Source organism: Cygnus olor, chromosome 18 (assembly GCF_009769625.2).
Source record: "Cygnus olor isolate bCygOlo1 chromosome 18, bCygOlo1.pri.v2, whole genome shotgun sequence".
NCBI lineage: Eukaryota > Metazoa > Chordata > Aves > Anseriformes > Anatidae > Cygnus > Cygnus olor.
In genome coordinates this window covers 146,221-164,495 of record NC_049186.1, presented here as the reverse complement: position 1 = coordinate 164,495, position 18,275 = coordinate 146,221, and the positions used below count along the sequence as shown (strand labels likewise).

The window sequence follows — 18,275 nt, the reverse complement described above, 5'->3', positions numbered from 1 at the left end:
TTTGTTCTGACAGTCCTGAAAACTGCAGGGAATGCAAACTGCACTGTGTCAAATAGCACCTGGTAGGCTCTGGGCAGGAGGAGTCTAACCTGTAGGAGATCATTTCTTAACCTGGCTGTGTACAGGCCAGTTAGAGGAGGTTTGGGGGAGTTCCCCAATGATGTGCTCCTGGTGGCCTGCTGCCACAGGGGCATCTGAACTCAGAGATCATATTATTTAGCACATAATCAGTTAGTAATGAATGATGGCTTTTACTTGGCTCTGCTTTGCACAGAATATTTCAGGATTAGGCCTCACTGTTGGCTACATATACTGTCCAGTATGCATCCTGTGCTGTTGAATCTAAGCATTAACTTTTGATATTTTATACTGTATTCCTGTTATTGATTTTGGACAGTCATGCAACTTGCAGAAAAATGTAGCATTTCAGATACACCTGTTTCAGGGCTCTGACTGTGCAGTGACCTTCCTATGCAATAAAGGCACCATTCATTGATTTGAGAAAAATCTTTTTGATTTGTTTGTTATTTCAGACAGGGCCTTCCCACAATGATAATACATTGTAGATGAATATTGAATACAGCCAGTAAGCCTTGAAAGCTGTGCAGAGTTAGTATTTTTGTCACCAGGAACAACTGACCCTTTTGTCACAGAAACAATACATTGTCACCTAAGGTGAAATGTTTATGTAGATCTACCTTTTAAAATGTTATTTCTGCATTTTCTTTCCCATATGCCTACTCATACCATCCACAATTTCCAAACAGCCAAATCTTGGGTGTGTCTAGAGCCCCAGCAATGCTCCTACAGATAAAAGCAAAGTTAATCTTTTATCAATATAATCCCACTCTACCAAATGGTCAGACAGAAAGCATTGCACCCTGGTGCTTACTTACTTATATTGGTCTGGACTCTGAAGGATGTCCAGTAATTATTTCCTGCTTTGAAGTAAGTGTTCTCAAGTCCCTCATGAGGTGTACTTATTTTTTGACTCGTGTGATAAAAAATGAGTAGTCAGTAGGTTAGTAGAATTGAACAGCAACCAAGGTAAATTTCATTAACTGTGTCGTATTTGTGAGACATCAACCTTGTACTAGTCATGTGCTGTAGAAATAAACAACTCTTTTCATATGCACATTTTGGGGTTTTGCACCAGAGTTTGTGGCCTAGAAGCTAAAGGCTTAATTTAAATGCCCACTACTAACTCACCTGAAGGGATGTGTAGCCTTCCTCTCAACAGCTCTCCACATCTGTTCCCAGCCTGTATTAGTTTTCAAGTGTATCTGTATTTCCCTCTCTTTTTTTGTGCCCTGCAGTTGTGGGTTTCCCTCCCTCACCCAAAGTCTAAATGAGTCAGGAAGGCTTTTCTTCCCCCAAATCCTTCCTGCTAGAGGCATTTAAATTAACCAACAGATCAAGTGAAAGATGATAATTCCTCTCAGGCTGCACAGTCAAATTGCAAACCCTTATGCCTCAGAATGCTATGGATGTCAGAAGTTTGCATTGCTCTGAAACAGATTTAGTTGCTGTGAGAAAGATTTTACTCCAAGCATTGCTTAATCCAGAGATTCAGCCTCTGGTCACAGCAGGTCCTGCAGCTATATGGACCAAGGCAGGAGTTTGAAGGAAGCACCACCAGGCACATGCTTGTGCACCCTTCCCCTGGCTATATAGGGATTTATATCACTGACAACAGAGCAGAAAGAAGTAGAAATTGTGAGTTTCAGTAATGTGGCAAAACTCCTCATAGCCTCAGTTTTGCTTGGATTTTGTTGTTAAAACATGACGTGCCCCAGCAAAACCCTTCCACCCATCTGCTTCTGCCCCATAGGTGAACATAGCAGAGTCTTGTTCTATGTATGTGCATTTACACCTGATCTGTGCTGATCTGTTTTACACATGAGATCTGAAGAGTTCAGATTGAGAGGCACGGGCTCTGTCTTTGTTAGACAAGAAATGCCCCAGGTGCTTGACTAATTAAAAGATTAGTCATAGAGACAAACAGAAACAAACAATCTACTTAGGACTAAGTTTTAATCTATTTAGCATAATAAAGATATCTTTAAAAATACCACGGAAAATGATTCTGCAATTTGTCATGGACATAGGGAAAACTGCTTCTAGGTGTTTATTTGTAAAATACGGGAGGTGGAGTTATGTCTGGCATAGGTTCTCCACAGACTATTTCCCTTCAAGCAATTTACTACCTGAGGAAGAACCCCAGAATTATTTGCTAGGGCCCTTTTGCTTTCCCTCACAGTTCAATGCCATTTCTGCCTTTACAGTGCAGATTTTGTTTTTTGGAGTGCATGTTTCTATCTTACACAAGATGTCAGTGTGTCTCTGCCTTACAGGGTTTCAGATTGGAGTGTCCTTAGAAAACTGCAACTGCGTTGAAGATTACCAGGTGTGCTGTCAGGACTGGTGATGGAGCATGTGCAGACACAGGCCTGACAGAATAAAAAGCTGTTACGTCTTGGCCACAGATGTGTCAGCTGACTGCTTTTTTTTTTTTTTTTTTCTTTGACCTGGCTTTGTTGTCATATTAACTCATGCTTTCAATGTATCCTGATTTGGAATGGAAAAAGGAAAGAGGACGTGACTGATGTGACATATTTCTAACTGGTTCCTTTTCTTTGCATATGACCTTGATGTCAAGTATAGTCATCAGAGGACAACACCACATTTGCAGCCACATTACATACCACACTTCCAGCATTGCTGCTCAACCCAAATCTGCAATCCTTGACAGGACTGTATTTTTCCAGGCAAAGGAAGTCTGTTGGACTTAAGACCTTCCAGGGCAGAGCAGTGGTGGAGCAGCAAAAGATTCTTTGCTGAAGGGGTAGGGCATAACCTGCAGCTAAGGAGAAGTAATAATGAACTTTTATACTGTAGAGAACGACAATCTTGGGAGCACGAAAGCACTCAGTACCTCTGCTTGCCAGCTGGAGGACAGGATACCAGGTTTGGAAAGGGACCACACAATCCCCTCCTGTGTAGTCATTTTCCTTGGTGTCAGCCTAATGGAGTTGCTTCTTATATCTTCTAATGTTTCACATGTACCCATCACAAATAGTCATGTTTTCCAATGAAATATGAAAAATATGCTGAGCAATGGTGTCAAGAAGCAGCAAGAGCAGGGCTACTCCATGAGTGTGAAACAAACCAGGAGCAAAGTGACCACAGAATCATAGAATGGCTCAGGTTGCAAGGGACCTTAAAGATCACCTAGTTCCAACCCCCCTGCCGTAGGCAAGGACACCACCACTAGATAGGTTGCTCAGGGCCTCAGCTAACCTATTCTTGAAGACCTCCAGGGATGGGGCATCCACAACCTCTCTGGGCAACCTGTTCCAGTGCCTCACCACCTTCTGAGCTAAGAATTTCCTTCTAACCTCCCCTGGACCTGCTCTAACCTCCCCACCTGCTCTAACCTCCCCTCCCCTGGACCTGCTCTAACAGCCCCACATCCTTCTTGTGCTGGGGGCCCTAGATCATAGCACAGGCAGAGCCCTCAGTGAACACAGCTATCACCAGGGCACAGCTCTGAAAAGCTTGAAAGAAGTAGGGTGCTGGTAATGTGGTGCATCAACACCCTAAGGCAACATGAGTTCATGAATCAGGACCAAGGCCAACCCAAGGACTTTGGTCAGCTGCAATAGGAGATGAGCCTAGGCACAGGACTAGGAGATGAGGCTACAACATGGGTCTGAGGTCCATTCAAGAGACAAAGCTGGAGGTAGGCCTGGAAACAGCTGCACCTACAGCATAGGTCAGACACCTAAAACATAGCTCAGCCCTGAACTTAAATTGTACTCCTTGAACCGTGGACAGAGGACATCCATGTCAGGCTGGTCAGGGCAGTTAAGTCCTACTGGTGCAGTTAGGGGGCCTGACAGGCAATGATCTGTTGGACCTGTCTGCATCCATCTATGTTGGTCACTGTATGTAACACAGGAAGAGACAACTGGGCTCTGCGAGGCTTACAATGGACAGAAAAAAATCTGTTTGCAGAAGGTCAGAGGTTCTCATGGTGATTTGCACTGCTCATGGAGGAATTCACACAAGACCACTGAATAGGAGCAGTCTACCAGTGTGAGTCAAACGAAGGTTAAACTTCTATAACCAAAATGGGCTAAAAGTTTTTGTGAACTCTCACACATTATAGTGACACATGCCTTTTGTGAGGCCCTTTTTAAGGGCCAAAACCATGTGCCAAATTGATGCAAATGGTTTAATGTTTTTTAGCTCTAGTAACCTTTCCTGGTTCGCTGCCCAGCTACCAACTACCATTTCTAATAGTTCCATTAAATACAATGGCAGTTTCAGACCTGAAAGTCAAGCCAAGCCCAAGGAAGGCTGTTTGTATGCCTTACAGTGAATCTGACCTCATACATGAGTGAAGTTTTGGCAGTCAGGTTCTTCTATCTTGAGACAAATCACAGAAATACTAATGTCACATTTCTTACTCAAAAATTCTTCCTTGTCTAAATTACTGTCTCAGTCCTTTATACAAATTAAAGAAGAAATTACAAACATGCACTAGTGAAGTATTTATTGTAGGGATAAACAGTCTAGCTTCATTGGTTAATGCTGTATGCTCTGTTTGCACTGTTTTTTTCACAGGTCCCTGAAAGTACATGATGAGAACTTCTAGCTCCAATTTTATTTTGACTTCCTGTTTTATAAAGCCAAAAAGTGAAAACTCAGTCTCCTGGAGCTATAGCATAAATTATAGTCGTTTCACTTACAGTTCTGTGATTTTTTGTAGGCCTAGCACATACTTTAAGACTGTGTCATTTGGCTTTGTTTGCTGGAAGAGAGTAGAACTCTCTTTTTGCATCAACTGCTTACATGTATTTAAAGTCTGCAATGTGGCAACAGTGACTATTCTCTGCTCACAGGATCATGGTTCAGGAGCTCTTCCTAACTGCCTTTTCAGATTCTGGTAAGCATATTTAAAGTGGAGAAAGGTTGCTGGATGTTTCTGCCGTTAAGGTGAAAAAACGTCAGCGTTGGGTCAGGACAACTTTCTAGCACTGCTCACATTTCCCAGGAAGGTTTCATGTTCACATTATCATTAAAATGCCTACAGATTTTAACAAATACTTGTTCCAGATGTATAATTAACTGCTTAGTTACTGTGGTGCTTACATGGAAGGGCATACGTAGTCAATTCCTTTTTAGTTTTTTTCAGCTCTGTGCTTTTTCCCACTCTTCCCTATTGCTGAAAAAAATTACAAATAACTTACCTCTTAAGTCTATGAAGAGTAAACATTTGCATTAGGCCAAAAGCTCCGTGTAGCCCAGTATCTTGGCTTGGACAGTGACCAGGAAATACTGGTTTCTCAGGGAGGATGTATTAGATGAAAGCTTTATATTGAAATACATTGTGATACTTTCCCAGATTACACTGTGAGCCCTAGTGATCTCTGTTTAGGGACTCTCTTTCCCAGTTGTACAGTTTTGCATTTAAACAGCATTTGACAGACTTTTTTCTCCCATGATTTGACTTCTGATTTGTATAAACTTCCCATAACATTATGAAGAAAACAGCTGCAAAGCACAATGATGTAATCTGCACCTCACCAAGTTAGTTTATTATCTTAGTTCTTGTACGGAAGAGACAGCTACTTGCCTTCTGTAGTCCTCCCATGATCTGACAGCTCACTATCATATTCCTTCCCTCTTGCCCCAGCCATTTGTTCTTCAAGGTGAGCAGTTCTGGTCCCCAGACTCCTCTGTTCTCTGCCTGACCTAGTTCTGATGTATCCTCTCCAGTTGGGAAGACCAGAAAAGAACAAGGTATTACGGTGTAGGTGCACCGAGGATAACATAATGCTGTATACTTCTTCCCTAATAACTTCTAGCATATTATTTAGGTTGCTTTTTCTCCTGACAGTTCCTGTGCTCTGCAATTCCTTACCTGAAGTGGCAGACGGGAATGCCTGAGTAGACAGGCAAGTAAGAACTGCTATGGTAGACACAAACTGACATTAGCCCAGTAGACAGCTGGTGAACTGAAGACACTAGAAGTACCTAAATGCAGCTCTTGCCATCAGGCTGCCGATGACAGTAAACAGACTTTGACTTGCCAGTACTACCAAATGCTGGTGCTGAAGGGAATCAGAGAAATGGACCAAGAGACAATAGGTTGTAAAGCACAGCGTAGTCAAGCTGGAAGTGCTGCCATGCAGATGAAGATGACATCAAGCCTGAGGTGAGGGGATGATGCCCTGGCAGTTGTGGACTATGACCTACTGAAGATGAGTGCCATGGTTGGTGTTTCTTGTACTGCTGTTGTCCTACTTGTCACACATCTTCAATTTCCACCAAAGTCTAAACACTCATGAAGATCAAGACTGCTAAGGATCGCACATGCCTTCTGGTAGGGGTTTTCTTCCTCCAGTTCTGGTATTAGGCACCGGTATGTTCACATGGACCCAGAAGTACAACATCACCATTTTGTTCTCCTGCACTTGAAGCTGGAGATGTAGGGATATCAATTTGCCACTCTTTCATAGTCTGATTAGTAGCTCAGATAGACCATTCTCCTCCTATTCCAACCTCAATGTCCTGGGGGGAAGAGGGCTGTAAAACAATCATAACTGTAGTTATGAAGTACTTATGACAAGTTGTCATGGGATACTTTAGCTATTTTATTAAATTTGTCTTTTATCTCTTTAAAAAAATAGTGGTTGTTATATTGATTCATGTTTGCACTGGAACAAAACAGTAGTACTGTAGTGTCTTCCAGAATCCAGTCCTCTGCAAATTGGCTTTTTTTCATAGAATTTAATGAGGTGTTGCATGTGGGACTTAGTTTTACTTCACTTTTATTTGGTGCCTTGGGAAGTGAGGTCATCGAGCATGACAGAACAGTGGTGGTTTTACCTTGCTGGGCAGCTAAACTCCACCATAGCCAGTCTCTCACTTCCCTTCCTTAAAAGAAAAGGGCCAAATACAGTAGAAAAGTGCTCAAGGGATAAGGACAGAGAGATCATTCACCAATTACCATCACAGGCAAGACAGATTCAACAAGGGAGATTGATATAATGTATTGCCTATCACTAACAGATTAGAGCAGTGAGAAACTAAAAGCAAACTACAAACACCTTCCTCCAATCCACCCTCTTCTACCTCCTCCCCCGCCCCGATAGGCATAGGGATATGGGGAATGGGGCCTGCAGTCAGTCCCCAGCACTTTGTCTCCGCCACTCCTCCATGGTCACTCTCTGCCCCAGCTATGTCAGGACTCTCCCATGGGATGCTATCCTTCCCAAACTGATCCTACATGGGCTTCCCACAGGCAGCAGCTCTTCAAGAACTGCTCCAACATGGGTCCCCCACGAGCAGCAGCTCCCCCCAGATCCCCTGCTCCTGCGTGGGCTCCTCTCCGCAGGCTGCAGCTCCGGCCCGGGGCCTGCTCCTGCTAGGGCTCTCCATGGGCCGCAGCCTCCTCCAGGCCACATCCACCTGCTCCAACTGGGGGCTCCTCCATGGGTTGCAGCGTGGAGATCTGCTCCATGTGGGACCCATGGGCTGCAGGGGGACAGCCTGCTCCATCACGGTCTTCTCCACAGGCCACAGGGAAACTTCAGCTCTGGCACCTGGAGCACCTTCTGCCCTCCTTCTTCACTGACCTTGGTGTCTGCAGGGCTGTTTCTCACTCCTCACTCTCCCAGCTGCTGTTGCGCAGCACATTATTTTCCCTTTCTTAAATACACTTTCAGAGAGGCACAACCAATGTTGCTTCTTGCCTCAGCTCTAGCCTGTAGCAGGTCCCTTTTGGAGCCGGCTGGAACTGGTTTGATCTGACGTGAGGCAACTTCTGGACCCTTCTCACAGAGGCCACACCTGCAGCCCCCCGCTACCTGAACCTTGTCACGTAAACCCAATACACCGGTACATCTCTTTTAATCCACCAGATTTATTCTGTATTTCAAAAATCCAATCCCGTGTTACTGATTTCAAGGCACAAATGACAAATAACAAGGCTGTTCTAGACAGGGGTGTTTGTGCTTTACTGTTTGAACCTTTGAAAGACAGACCCTGATATGCAGAGGTAACATACTTAAACAAAGAACCTGAGTGCACATTTATAATTAGCACATAGTTGACATCTCAGGCCATAGAAGGAGCCATTGTGTCTGGAAGGCTGTATTTTATCTGTAGTAAAACATCATAAAAAAAAAAAAGCATCTCTCACAAGAGATTGTTAAGATTACATAAACCTTATTCACACGAATCAGATCAGTTACCACAATACATCTAGTGGGAGAGCTCTGATGAACTGCACAGGCAAATCTGGGCTTGAGATTCTATTTATTTTTTTTGTCCCACAAGTTTTGATGGAAAACAAAATCCTTGTCTAAGACAACTTCCAAATTGGGGGAGTCAGGCTTTATCATTGGTTGTCTCTATGTCCTGACCATGAACATTCCAATTGCTTTACTTGATGAGCTGACACAGCAGAGACCACACTCAACAGGACCATAGGAGGGTGGCCTCTCTCATCAAGCAGGAAGAAGTCTTTAGCTCACATCTGTCTTTCTGGTAAGGTGAAGACAATAGTAATCTGGACAGTAAAGGTGAGCAATTTATTAAGAGAAAAACTCTGTTACTAGGTCTGCCCAAACATAAATTCCTGGATGAACACTATGTTACCTTATAATTAACCAATGTGCAAATGAAATAAGTAATTTACACAAAATATTAATCACAAAGAAACACTAATTCATATCGATCTATCTCCTGCACCTCTTTTTTCATCAGAGCAAGGTCACATTTCTTGTCCTTTATCCCAAGGCATTTCCAAACAGTTTTCTGTGTCTCCAATCTGTATGCTTGTAGGAAGCCTGGCTAGTTGCCTGGCTTTTGTCTCCCACCCAAAGGGTCTGGTACAGCTCCTTTTGCCACCTCCTCTGGCTGCAGCGTCCCTCTGGCAGCCTCAGAACTCCACGAGGGATGGGAGATGGATTCCAGGCGGGACCTAGCTGCAGACCTTCTCATCCCTAGGAGGGAAGCAGCTGACTCTTTTAATATGTTTAAATTTTCAAGTCTGTTGCTGTCTTCTAAACTGCTTGATGTTTTGTTTAAAATTGAGGAGCCTGTAATATTTCTGTAAAGATACATCATGTGTGTGGCCGTCCACATTTAACAACTTTTGTACTTTACTGATACAATAAATAAAGCTATATTTTTGATGAAGAAACTTGTTGATTTATATACTTAAAAACATGTTTTCTGAACGAACTCACATGATGATGGTTTTTACTTGGCCTCCAGGGTCTACATATGCAAAAATAGTTGATTTTTATAAACTAAAAAAGGCAAAAAGATCATGCACATAATCATAGAATCATAGAATCATGGAATGGCTCTGGTTGGAAGGCAGCTTGAAGAGGTCCAACCCCACAGCCAATAGAGACAGGGATGCCAGGTTGGCCAAGGCCCCATCCAACCTGGCCTTGAACACCTCTAGGGATGGGGCATCCACTTCTCTTGGAAACCTGTTCCAGTGCCTCACTACCCTTACACTGAATTTCCTCCTAATGTCTAATCTAAATCTATCCTCTTTTAAAGACCATTCCCCCTTGTCCTATTGTTATCTACCCAAGTAAAGAGTCCTTCTCCATCAAGGGAGAGGAGAAAACACAAATCACCAGAGCCTGCTGTTGAGAGCATAGAAAACTGTTTGTTAGTTTTGACCACTAAAAATACTCTAAAATAAAAGGTATTTTGCTGAGAGAGAACAAAGTTCTTACAATTTTTACGTTATTAGCACCCAAGTAAAATGTATCCTAAAGCACTTGAAGCTTTTAAATATCTTAATGTCTCTGGGAGAAATCAGTCTTTTTTAAATTGGAAAATGCGTCAGCAGATATGTAGTGTCTGGTGCTTGTAATCCATTGCAATAAAATGTTATAATAAACAAAGCAGATATTCTAGTAAAAAGCCTTTAAAAACTAAAGATATATTTTCAAAATGTTTTAATATTTACTTTTAATTAATATTTTATCTAAACATACAGCCTTGTATTGATTAAAGAGGCTAAATTCTTAACACTGATAAAACTGTAAAAGAAATACTTTTCTAAAAGTACCAGAAATCTTATTGTTAAAATGTAGTCTTGATCTAGTGTTAGTCAATTAATTTATATGGTGTCTGCAAGAAAGCAGCATGTCACAGCTGGTAACATTTACAGGTCTGAACATCTGCAGACCAACAAATACTTCAAAAAACATTACTAAGTTACATAAGCTTCGTAAACTGAGTCTGCTCAAACAACACATCAAAGACATAGGCAGCTTATCTCAGAAAAATGCCATTTGTAAAGCTGTCAGCAGAGATCTAAGGACAAAGCTGCACCATGGGGAGATGCAGACACAGGGAAAGCCAGGGCAGCTGCATTGTTGGCACCTGGTGGAGAGAAGGAGTGGTGGGACAATGGAGTCCATGAGCAGCCCTGAACATTGTTTAGGTGACATTTGATGTTTTCATATAATCATAGAATCATTAAGATTGGAAAAGATCATCTGGTTTTATGACATATGCTAGCATTTAGTGCATTTGCCAGTAAAGCACAGGAAATAATCATAACAAATGCTATGTAACTAGATGTGAGCTAGGTAATTACATGTGTTTGTGCCTGGGGTATGCATTTATATTGTAGGTAAATATTGTCTGCTAATCTTTATTTTGCCTTTTCCTTTTCTTCTCTCAGTATGTCAAGTGGCTCGTGCATACAAACTTGTAGACCGGCTCATTGAATATTAAAAACCTGAATTACTCAGGTCTCCAGGTGAGCTATATGTGACAATCAGAATTCCTTCATGACCCTTGTTAAATACTGGAAGATATTTTTCACAATGTTCTTACAATTCCATAGCCATTATCCATTTTGGGTACATCGGGTGGAAGAAACACATTTCCCCCAATGACATAAATGTTATTATTTGGGCCAAATCATAAAGGATATCTGCAGGACAGACAGAGCAAACCTGAAAATGCATCAAAGTGCGTGGCTTGTGTCATAAAACAATGAAAATGAAAATAAAACAAAAATGTGTGTCAAAATGTTTCATTTGGGCATTTAAAAAAAGAACAAAACTTTTTTGGTCTTTCGTTTCGTAATGGCTTTTCCAGCACTAACTGTAAGGTAAGAAGCTTAAACATACAAGCAAAAGTTTGTTTCATCCTGAGCTTTCTTTATATATAAATTATTCCATGTTGCTTAAATAAAATGTATCTGGGTTGACCTGAAACTGATTTTTTGAGATGGGGGATGATTTCATTTGGCAGAGAGAAAAAGTCTTCTAATCACGTATCTCTATGAAATATACAGCAAAAAAAGAGAAAAACAATTAACTAACAACTTCTCTATTATGTGAATAGAATGGTGGACATGTATGGATGAAGCTGATAGGGGACACAATGACCAGAATCTGTTCATTTTCAGCATATATCCTGCTCCCCTGTGTACATGTCTCTCAGCATCATTTATCATCTAGACTGGTAGACCCAAAGGATTTTTTTGATCCAATGAGCCACTTCCACCCTGGCTGCACAGGTTAGGAACATTCAGATTTTTCTCAGATTAAGAAAACAGGGACATTTGGGGTATTAACTGCTAGCAAGTAATATGTCTGCTTTCTCTTTGCATTGAGCATGTCAGAGATCTGTGCAGCCTGGAGGTGAAAGAAGAGGATCTTTCAAAATACCATGGCTGTTGATAGGTGCTGTCAGTGGACTGCTTTCTAAATCTCACTTTCTTCGAAGACCACTTCCTCAGTTGTCTCTCCAGTGGTGACTTCTCCTTCACTGCTGTCTGACACACTTGCCCGCAGATGAGATGGAAGCCTACAGCCTGGCTCCGAGCATTGATCTGTCCTCTGGTTTGCCAGCACCTGCTGGAGCTTCATGCCCCAGGGCTCACTCTCCTCCAGGCACAAGTGTTTGCTGCTGGGGTGCTTTTTTTTCTGTTTCTGTGAACATTTCCTGAGGTATTTTATGTTTTCTCCAAGAAAGCAGAGTTTGCAGCCAAAGGGGTCTGCCAGCAGGAAGCGGGACCACTGCTTCTGGAGTTCTGCTTTCACCTGGGAGAAGAAGAAAAAAGAAGTCCGTCCATGGTGATGCCTTGTGACTACCCTGCAGTCTGCTAATCCAAACACTAGTCATAAAATGAGAGGGATTGTGGAAGTGTTGAGTTTTCTGCCCCTTTGGGGGTCACCTCACAGCTTTTGATGTCCTTGTATGGCAGAAATGGGCTTGTTTGCTGTCTGTCTTCAGAGTACAGCCTGGAGGCTTCTTCACTCTAATTTAGGAAAGGTTTTTGTAGCCCCTGAATCTCTTTCTGTAATTTTATATACTGTGATCCTGATGTGTGTATAAGGGGAGAGCTCAACTGACTTTCATATTTACCTGATGAAGTGAGGAGGAGAAAAGTCCAAGGGCTATGGAAATGAGGACCATGCAGCTTTTCTGGAGTGTTATGCTTGAATATTTGCTTTGTTTTGCTCAAGCTTGTTATTTGACAGCTTGCCTTAAATTCTCAGTACTGAATGTCTTCACCGAATGCCCCCTTGCTTTACCAGCAGGATATTCAGCCTGAGGGCTCAGCTGACCGGGGAGTTAAAAGCCCCAAAGAACAATTTTTAGCTAATGTTGAGAGGTGCTAGTAGTTCTGTGCCCATCATAAATGTTAGACAAGTGCTCTTGCACTGCAGACAAGTGTCGTCTCTCTGTTTCACTTAAGCAGTTCAGAAATTGCTCCAGGTTTCCTTGTTAAATATTAGGAGCATATACCCTACCTTTTCTACATAGCTCATCTCCTCTGTTGCCTTTAAGAAGGTGTCCAATGTCATGTTCAAATGTCAGTGTAATGTGTACCACATCAGCTGGCTGTGCCAGGCTGTTAAATGCTACGGATTTTGGATAAGTGTCAGTTTAGTGCAGGTAGTGGATATCTGTACCCATGCGGACCATAAGGGAAGTGTAAACAATGGACTTCAAGTTAGAAAACATTTAAAATTGTGAGATGAATTCCACAGCCTACATAAGCCTCATATCCTGAAGTGGCCTGTAGCAAGTCAGTGTGATAATGGCAAAAGCTGCATGCAATTGTGTCAGTGATGAAGGATGACACATCACTGGTACAGCCCTCTGATAATTACCCCTTATTTGTTTTTCTCATTGGCAGTAATGAGGTAGCAGAGAGAAGTCCAAGAGTGAGCAAAAGGGACTTTATGGCTCTGGGGCAATTGCTTGAAGGATCAGGTGCACAGGTAGTGTTTTCCTCCATCCTTCCAGTAGTGGGAATCAATACTGAAAGGAACAGCCAGACCCAGCAGATCAATACATGGCTTTGAGGCTGGTGTCACCAGTATAATTTTGGGTTTCTTGATCATGGTAAGGTCTACATGACACGAGGCATACTGGCTTCCAGTGGGGAGCACCTTTCTCAGAGAGGGAAAAGAATTTTTGCCCAGGAGTTAGCAGGGCTGATCAATAGGGCTATAAACTAGATTTGAAGGGGGAAAAGGGACAAAACCAGGCCCACCAGTTATGGGACTGAACGCCAATATTTGAGAGACTGCATGTTAGCAAGACCCTTCAGTCTGCCCCATGAGGGGCTGGGTTCAATGAAGCACATCTGAAATGTTTCTATACAAACGCACACAGCATAAGAAACAAGCAAGAGGATCTAGAAGCCTTGGTCCAGTCCCAGAGCTACAACATCATTGGCATAAGCAAAATCTGGTGGGAAGAGGCCTGTGACTGATGTGTTACAGTGGACAGTTACAGTATCTTCAGAAGGGACAGGCAGGGCAGGTGAGGCAGGGGTGTGGCACTCTATGTAATGGAGGCTGGACTCTATGGAGCTTGCAGTTGCCAACAATGCAATTGAGAGCTTCTGGGTAAGGATCAAGGGACAAGCAAATAAAGGAGATGTCATTGTGGGAGTCTACTACAGACCACCAAGCCAGGATTACGACACTGATGAATTATTCTTTAAGGAACTGAGAGATACTTCTAGATCAGCTACCCTTGTCCTTACGGGGGATTTCAACCTGTCAGATGTCAACTGGGAATATCACACACCTGAGACAAACAAGTCCAGGACATTCCTGAAGCACCTTGATGATAACTTCTTGGTACAGGTACTAAGAGAGCCGACTAGGAAAGGTGCCCTCCTTGACCTGTGCCTTGTAAACAGGGAGGGTCTTGGTGGTGAAGTGGCCAGCTTGGTCATAGCAACCATGACGAAGTCAAATTCACAATCTTTGGTGACGGGAGAAAACTGACACCAAAACTTCAAGCCTGGACTGGGGGAGAGCAGACTTCAGACTGCTCAGGGAAATATCTAGTGAGCTCTCCTGGGAAACTGATTTTAAAGACATTGGGGTCCAACAGTGATGGTCAGTTTTTAACTACCTCCTCCTAAGAGTGCAGGAACAAGGAATTCCAACATGTTGGAAGTCGAGCAGGAGACGCAGAAGGCCGGCCTGGCTGAGAAGGGATCTTCTTCAAGAGCTTAGGTGGAAAAACAAAGAGTATGGCTACTGGAAGCAAGGTAGGGAGATAAGGGAGGACTACAAGGATGATGCTCACCTTTGTAGGGAGGGAATTTGTGTTGCAAAGGTTCAATTAGAGTTGAAGCTGGCCAGTACTGTGGGGCACAACAAAAAGGGCTTTTTAAAGTATGTTAACAGCGAAAGGACCAGAGATAATATTAGTCCATTACTTGATACCATCTCTCACAGTATCCTTGTGGACAAAATGACCAGAATACAGTTAGATAAAAGCATAATAAGATGGGTGAACAATTGGCTGATGGGTCAGACCCAGAGGGTTCTTGTAAATGGGGTTGCCTCAGGCTGGTTACCTGTCACTAGTGGGATTCCCCAGGGCTCTATTTTAGGACCAGTCCTCTTCAATGTTTTCATAAACAATTTGTATGTAGGACTTGAAGGTTTTTTGAGCAAGTTTGCAGATATCTGGGAGGAGCTGTTGACTCTGTCGAGGGTGGTGAGGCTTTGCAGAGAGATCTAGACAAATAAGAGAGCTGAGGAATCAACCACAATATGAAGTTTAACAAGAGCAAGTCTTGGATTCTGCACCTGGGGAGGGACAACCCTAGCTATACGTACAGACTGGGGGGAGGAGGGGAGCAAGATGCTGGAGAGCAGCCCCACAGAAAGGGATCTAGGGGGTTCAGTTGACAGCAAGCTGAACATGAGCCAGAAGTGTGCCTTGGTGGGCAGGAGGGCCAACTGTATCCTGGGGTGCATCAAGCACAGCATTGCTAGCTGGCCAAGGGAAGGGATTGTCCCACTATACTCTGCACTGGTGCAGCCTCACCTCAAGTACTGTGTGCAGTTTTGGGTGCCACAGTATAAGAAATATATAAAACTGTTAGAGAGTGTCCAAATGAGGGCTACAAAGATAGTGAAGGTTCTGGAGGGGAAGATGTATGAGGAGCAGCTGAAGTCACTTGGTTTGTTCAGCCTGGAGAAGAGAAACCTGTGAGAAGGCCTCTTTGCAGTCTACAGCTTCCTCATGAGGGGGAGTGAAGGGGCAGGTGCTGATCTCTGCTCACTGGTGACCTCTGATAAGGACCTGAGGGAATGGCTTGAAGCTGCGACAAGGGTGGTTCAGGCTGGGTATCAGGAAAAGATTCTTCACCAAGGGGGTGTTCAGGCACTGGAACAGGCTCCCCAGGGAAGTGGTCATGGCACCAAGCCTGCTGCAATTCAAAAAGTATTTGGACAACGCTTTCAGACACCTGGTCACTTGGTCTGATTTTCTGGGTGGCCCTTTGGGGACTCAGGAGTTGGACTCAATGATCCTCGTGGGTCCCTTCCAACTCAGGATATTCTATGATTCTATGATACCAGTACACTGGGCTGTATAGCACAACCATTTAAATAAAGAAATTATCCTCCTTTTCTCAGTAGTTGTAAGGCCATGTAGTGGGTTTATGCTGGAAGGTTTTGGTAGCAGGGGGCTGCAGGGGGACCTCTGTGAGAAGAATCCAGAAGCTGCCCCATGTTAGATAAGGGCCAGTCTCAGCCAGCTCCAAATGGACCCACTGCTGCTCAGAGCTGAGCCAATAAGCAATGTCGTTGGCACCTCTGTGAGAGCATATTTAAGAAAAGGGGAAAAAATCATGCTGCACAACAGCAGCTGGGAGATAAAGAGAAACAGCCTTGCAGACATCAAGGTCATTGAAGAAGGAGGGCAGGAGATGCTCCAGGCAGGGGAGCTGAAGTTTCCCCGTGGCCTGTGCAGAGGCCCTTGGTGGAGCAGGCTGTCCCCCTGCAGCCCATGAAGTACCACAGTGGAGCAGAGTTTCACGCTGCAGGCCATGAAGGAGTCCACAGTGGAGCAGGTAGATGTTGCCTGAAAGAAGCTGCAGTCTGTGGAGAACCCCTGTGAGAGCAGATTCTGGGCCGGACCTGTAGCCCACGGAGAGGGGACCACACAGGAGCAGTTGACCTGGCAGGAGCTTCTGCCCTTGGGGGAAGCCATGTTGGAGCAGTTTGCTCCTGATGGATGGGCCCCATGGTATGGACCCAAAATTGGAGCAGTTCTTGAAGGGCCGCTGCCAGCGGGAAGCCCATGCAGGATCAGTTCAGGAAGGACTGCATCCCGTGGGAGGGACTCCACAGCGCAGGGGAGGAGAGTGACTGAGAAGGAGCGGCAGAGACAAAGTGCTATAGACTGACCACAGGCCCCATTCCCCCATTCCCTTGCACTGCTCAAGGGGAGCAGGTGGAACAGAGTGGGTGGGGGGAAGTTACTTTTGTCTTCTTTCCTTTGTTTCTCACTTTTCTAGTTTCTTAGTAATAGGCAAAAAATTTTACTAACCTCCCTACTCTGAGCCTGTTTTGCCCGTCGTGGTAATTGTTGAGTGATCTCCCTGTCCTTAACTCAACCCTTGAGCCCTTTGCATCATATTTTCTCCCTCTTTCCCATTGAGGAGGGGGAGTGAGAGAGCAATCGTGGTAGAGCTCGGCTGCCCAGCAGAATAAAACTACCATGGGTCACATCTGAATGCTGCATCTGGTTTTGGGCTCCCAGTACAAGAAGTACGCTGATAAGCTTGGCCTTTTTTGGCAGATAACAAGGCTGGAGGACTTCCCTTTTGCAGAGAGCTTGAATGATAGGGACTTGTTCATTCTGGAGAAGAGAAGACTTCAGTGAAGGCTTAAATATAACCTATAAGGAATTAATGGAGCAGATGGAGCCAGATACTCTACTGAGTTGCTTTGTAGGGATACAAGAGACAGCAGTCATAAATGAAAATAGGAGAAGTTCTAACTGGAACTACAGAAAATATGTTTTCTCCTGAGAGCAGTGAAGCACCAGAGCAGAGAACAAGAGAGGTGATAGAACCTTTCTTTGGAGATTTTCAAAGCTCATCTGGATAAATAGCTGAGCAACCTTCTCTGAATTCAGTTTTCACAGTGCACCGAGCAAGAAGTTGGTCTAAGTATTTCCTGAGGTCCCTTCCTGAGTTGTTCTGTGGTTTCCTGCTGGCATATCCTTGCAAAATTGCCATTACTGATCTGCCTAAATCCTGGCGTGGAGTAAACAGACCCCCCCATATGACTCTTGAGGCTTAACAAAAGATAATCTCCAGCCAAGAAATGTCCTCATATCAAATTTAGAGACGTCCTGTGAAGTGCACACATGAAAATATATTTTTGAATTTGTTCTTTTTTAATATATTAAAGCACTCCAAATTTTGCATCTTTGCCTAGAGTTCAGGGGTAAGCAAAGCAAGGGTCAAACACGAAGTCTGAGATTTCATCTCTGTAAATGAATGGGGTTTAGGTAGCTGATCATAAGCCTTTAGTGGTATTTCACACACATCTATACCTCCACAGTGTCACATAGTAACACAAGCTTTAGCGGAAATATCTTGTATTTGAATACAGACCTGAGAGGTCTTGCTGCTTTCTTTGTTCAAAATATTTATATCAATTTAAAAGAATGCAAGTATGCTCCCAAATAACCAGAGCTAGTCAGTATTTTCATCCTTCTTGGTGTCAATATATTTTGTTAATCAATTAAAAACTTATATCATTAAGTGACTCTTACCTCTCCATTGGCAAAGCAATATAAAACTGCTACAAAGAAACCCTGTAAGAGACAGACAATAAGGAAAAGTTAGATACCTGTAGTCTCAGTTTAGAGATGTCATTACTATTAAAGTCATAAATATAAACAACGCTTCCTAATTTTCAGAATGGAAACTAGCTGTC

The 18,275-nt window shown here is 43.5% G+C and overlaps 1 protein-coding gene across 1 annotated transcript in view; it reads right to left on the bottom strand.

Moving 5' to 3' along the window:
- Positions 1–11,762: 11,762 nt before the first annotated feature.
- The window catches only part of GLP2R (glucagon like peptide 2 receptor), a 43,468-nt gene continuing 36,955 nt past the window's right edge, over positions 11,763–18,275 (bottom strand). The window contains exons 12-13 of the mRNA XM_040530356.1: positions 18,112–18,153; positions 11,763–12,101 (exon numbers count right to left, since the gene is read on the bottom strand). Coding sequence (XP_040386290.1) covers positions 11,763–12,101; positions 18,112–18,153 — 381 coding nt within the window. The remainder of the gene's footprint in view (positions 12,102–18,111; positions 18,154–18,275) is intronic.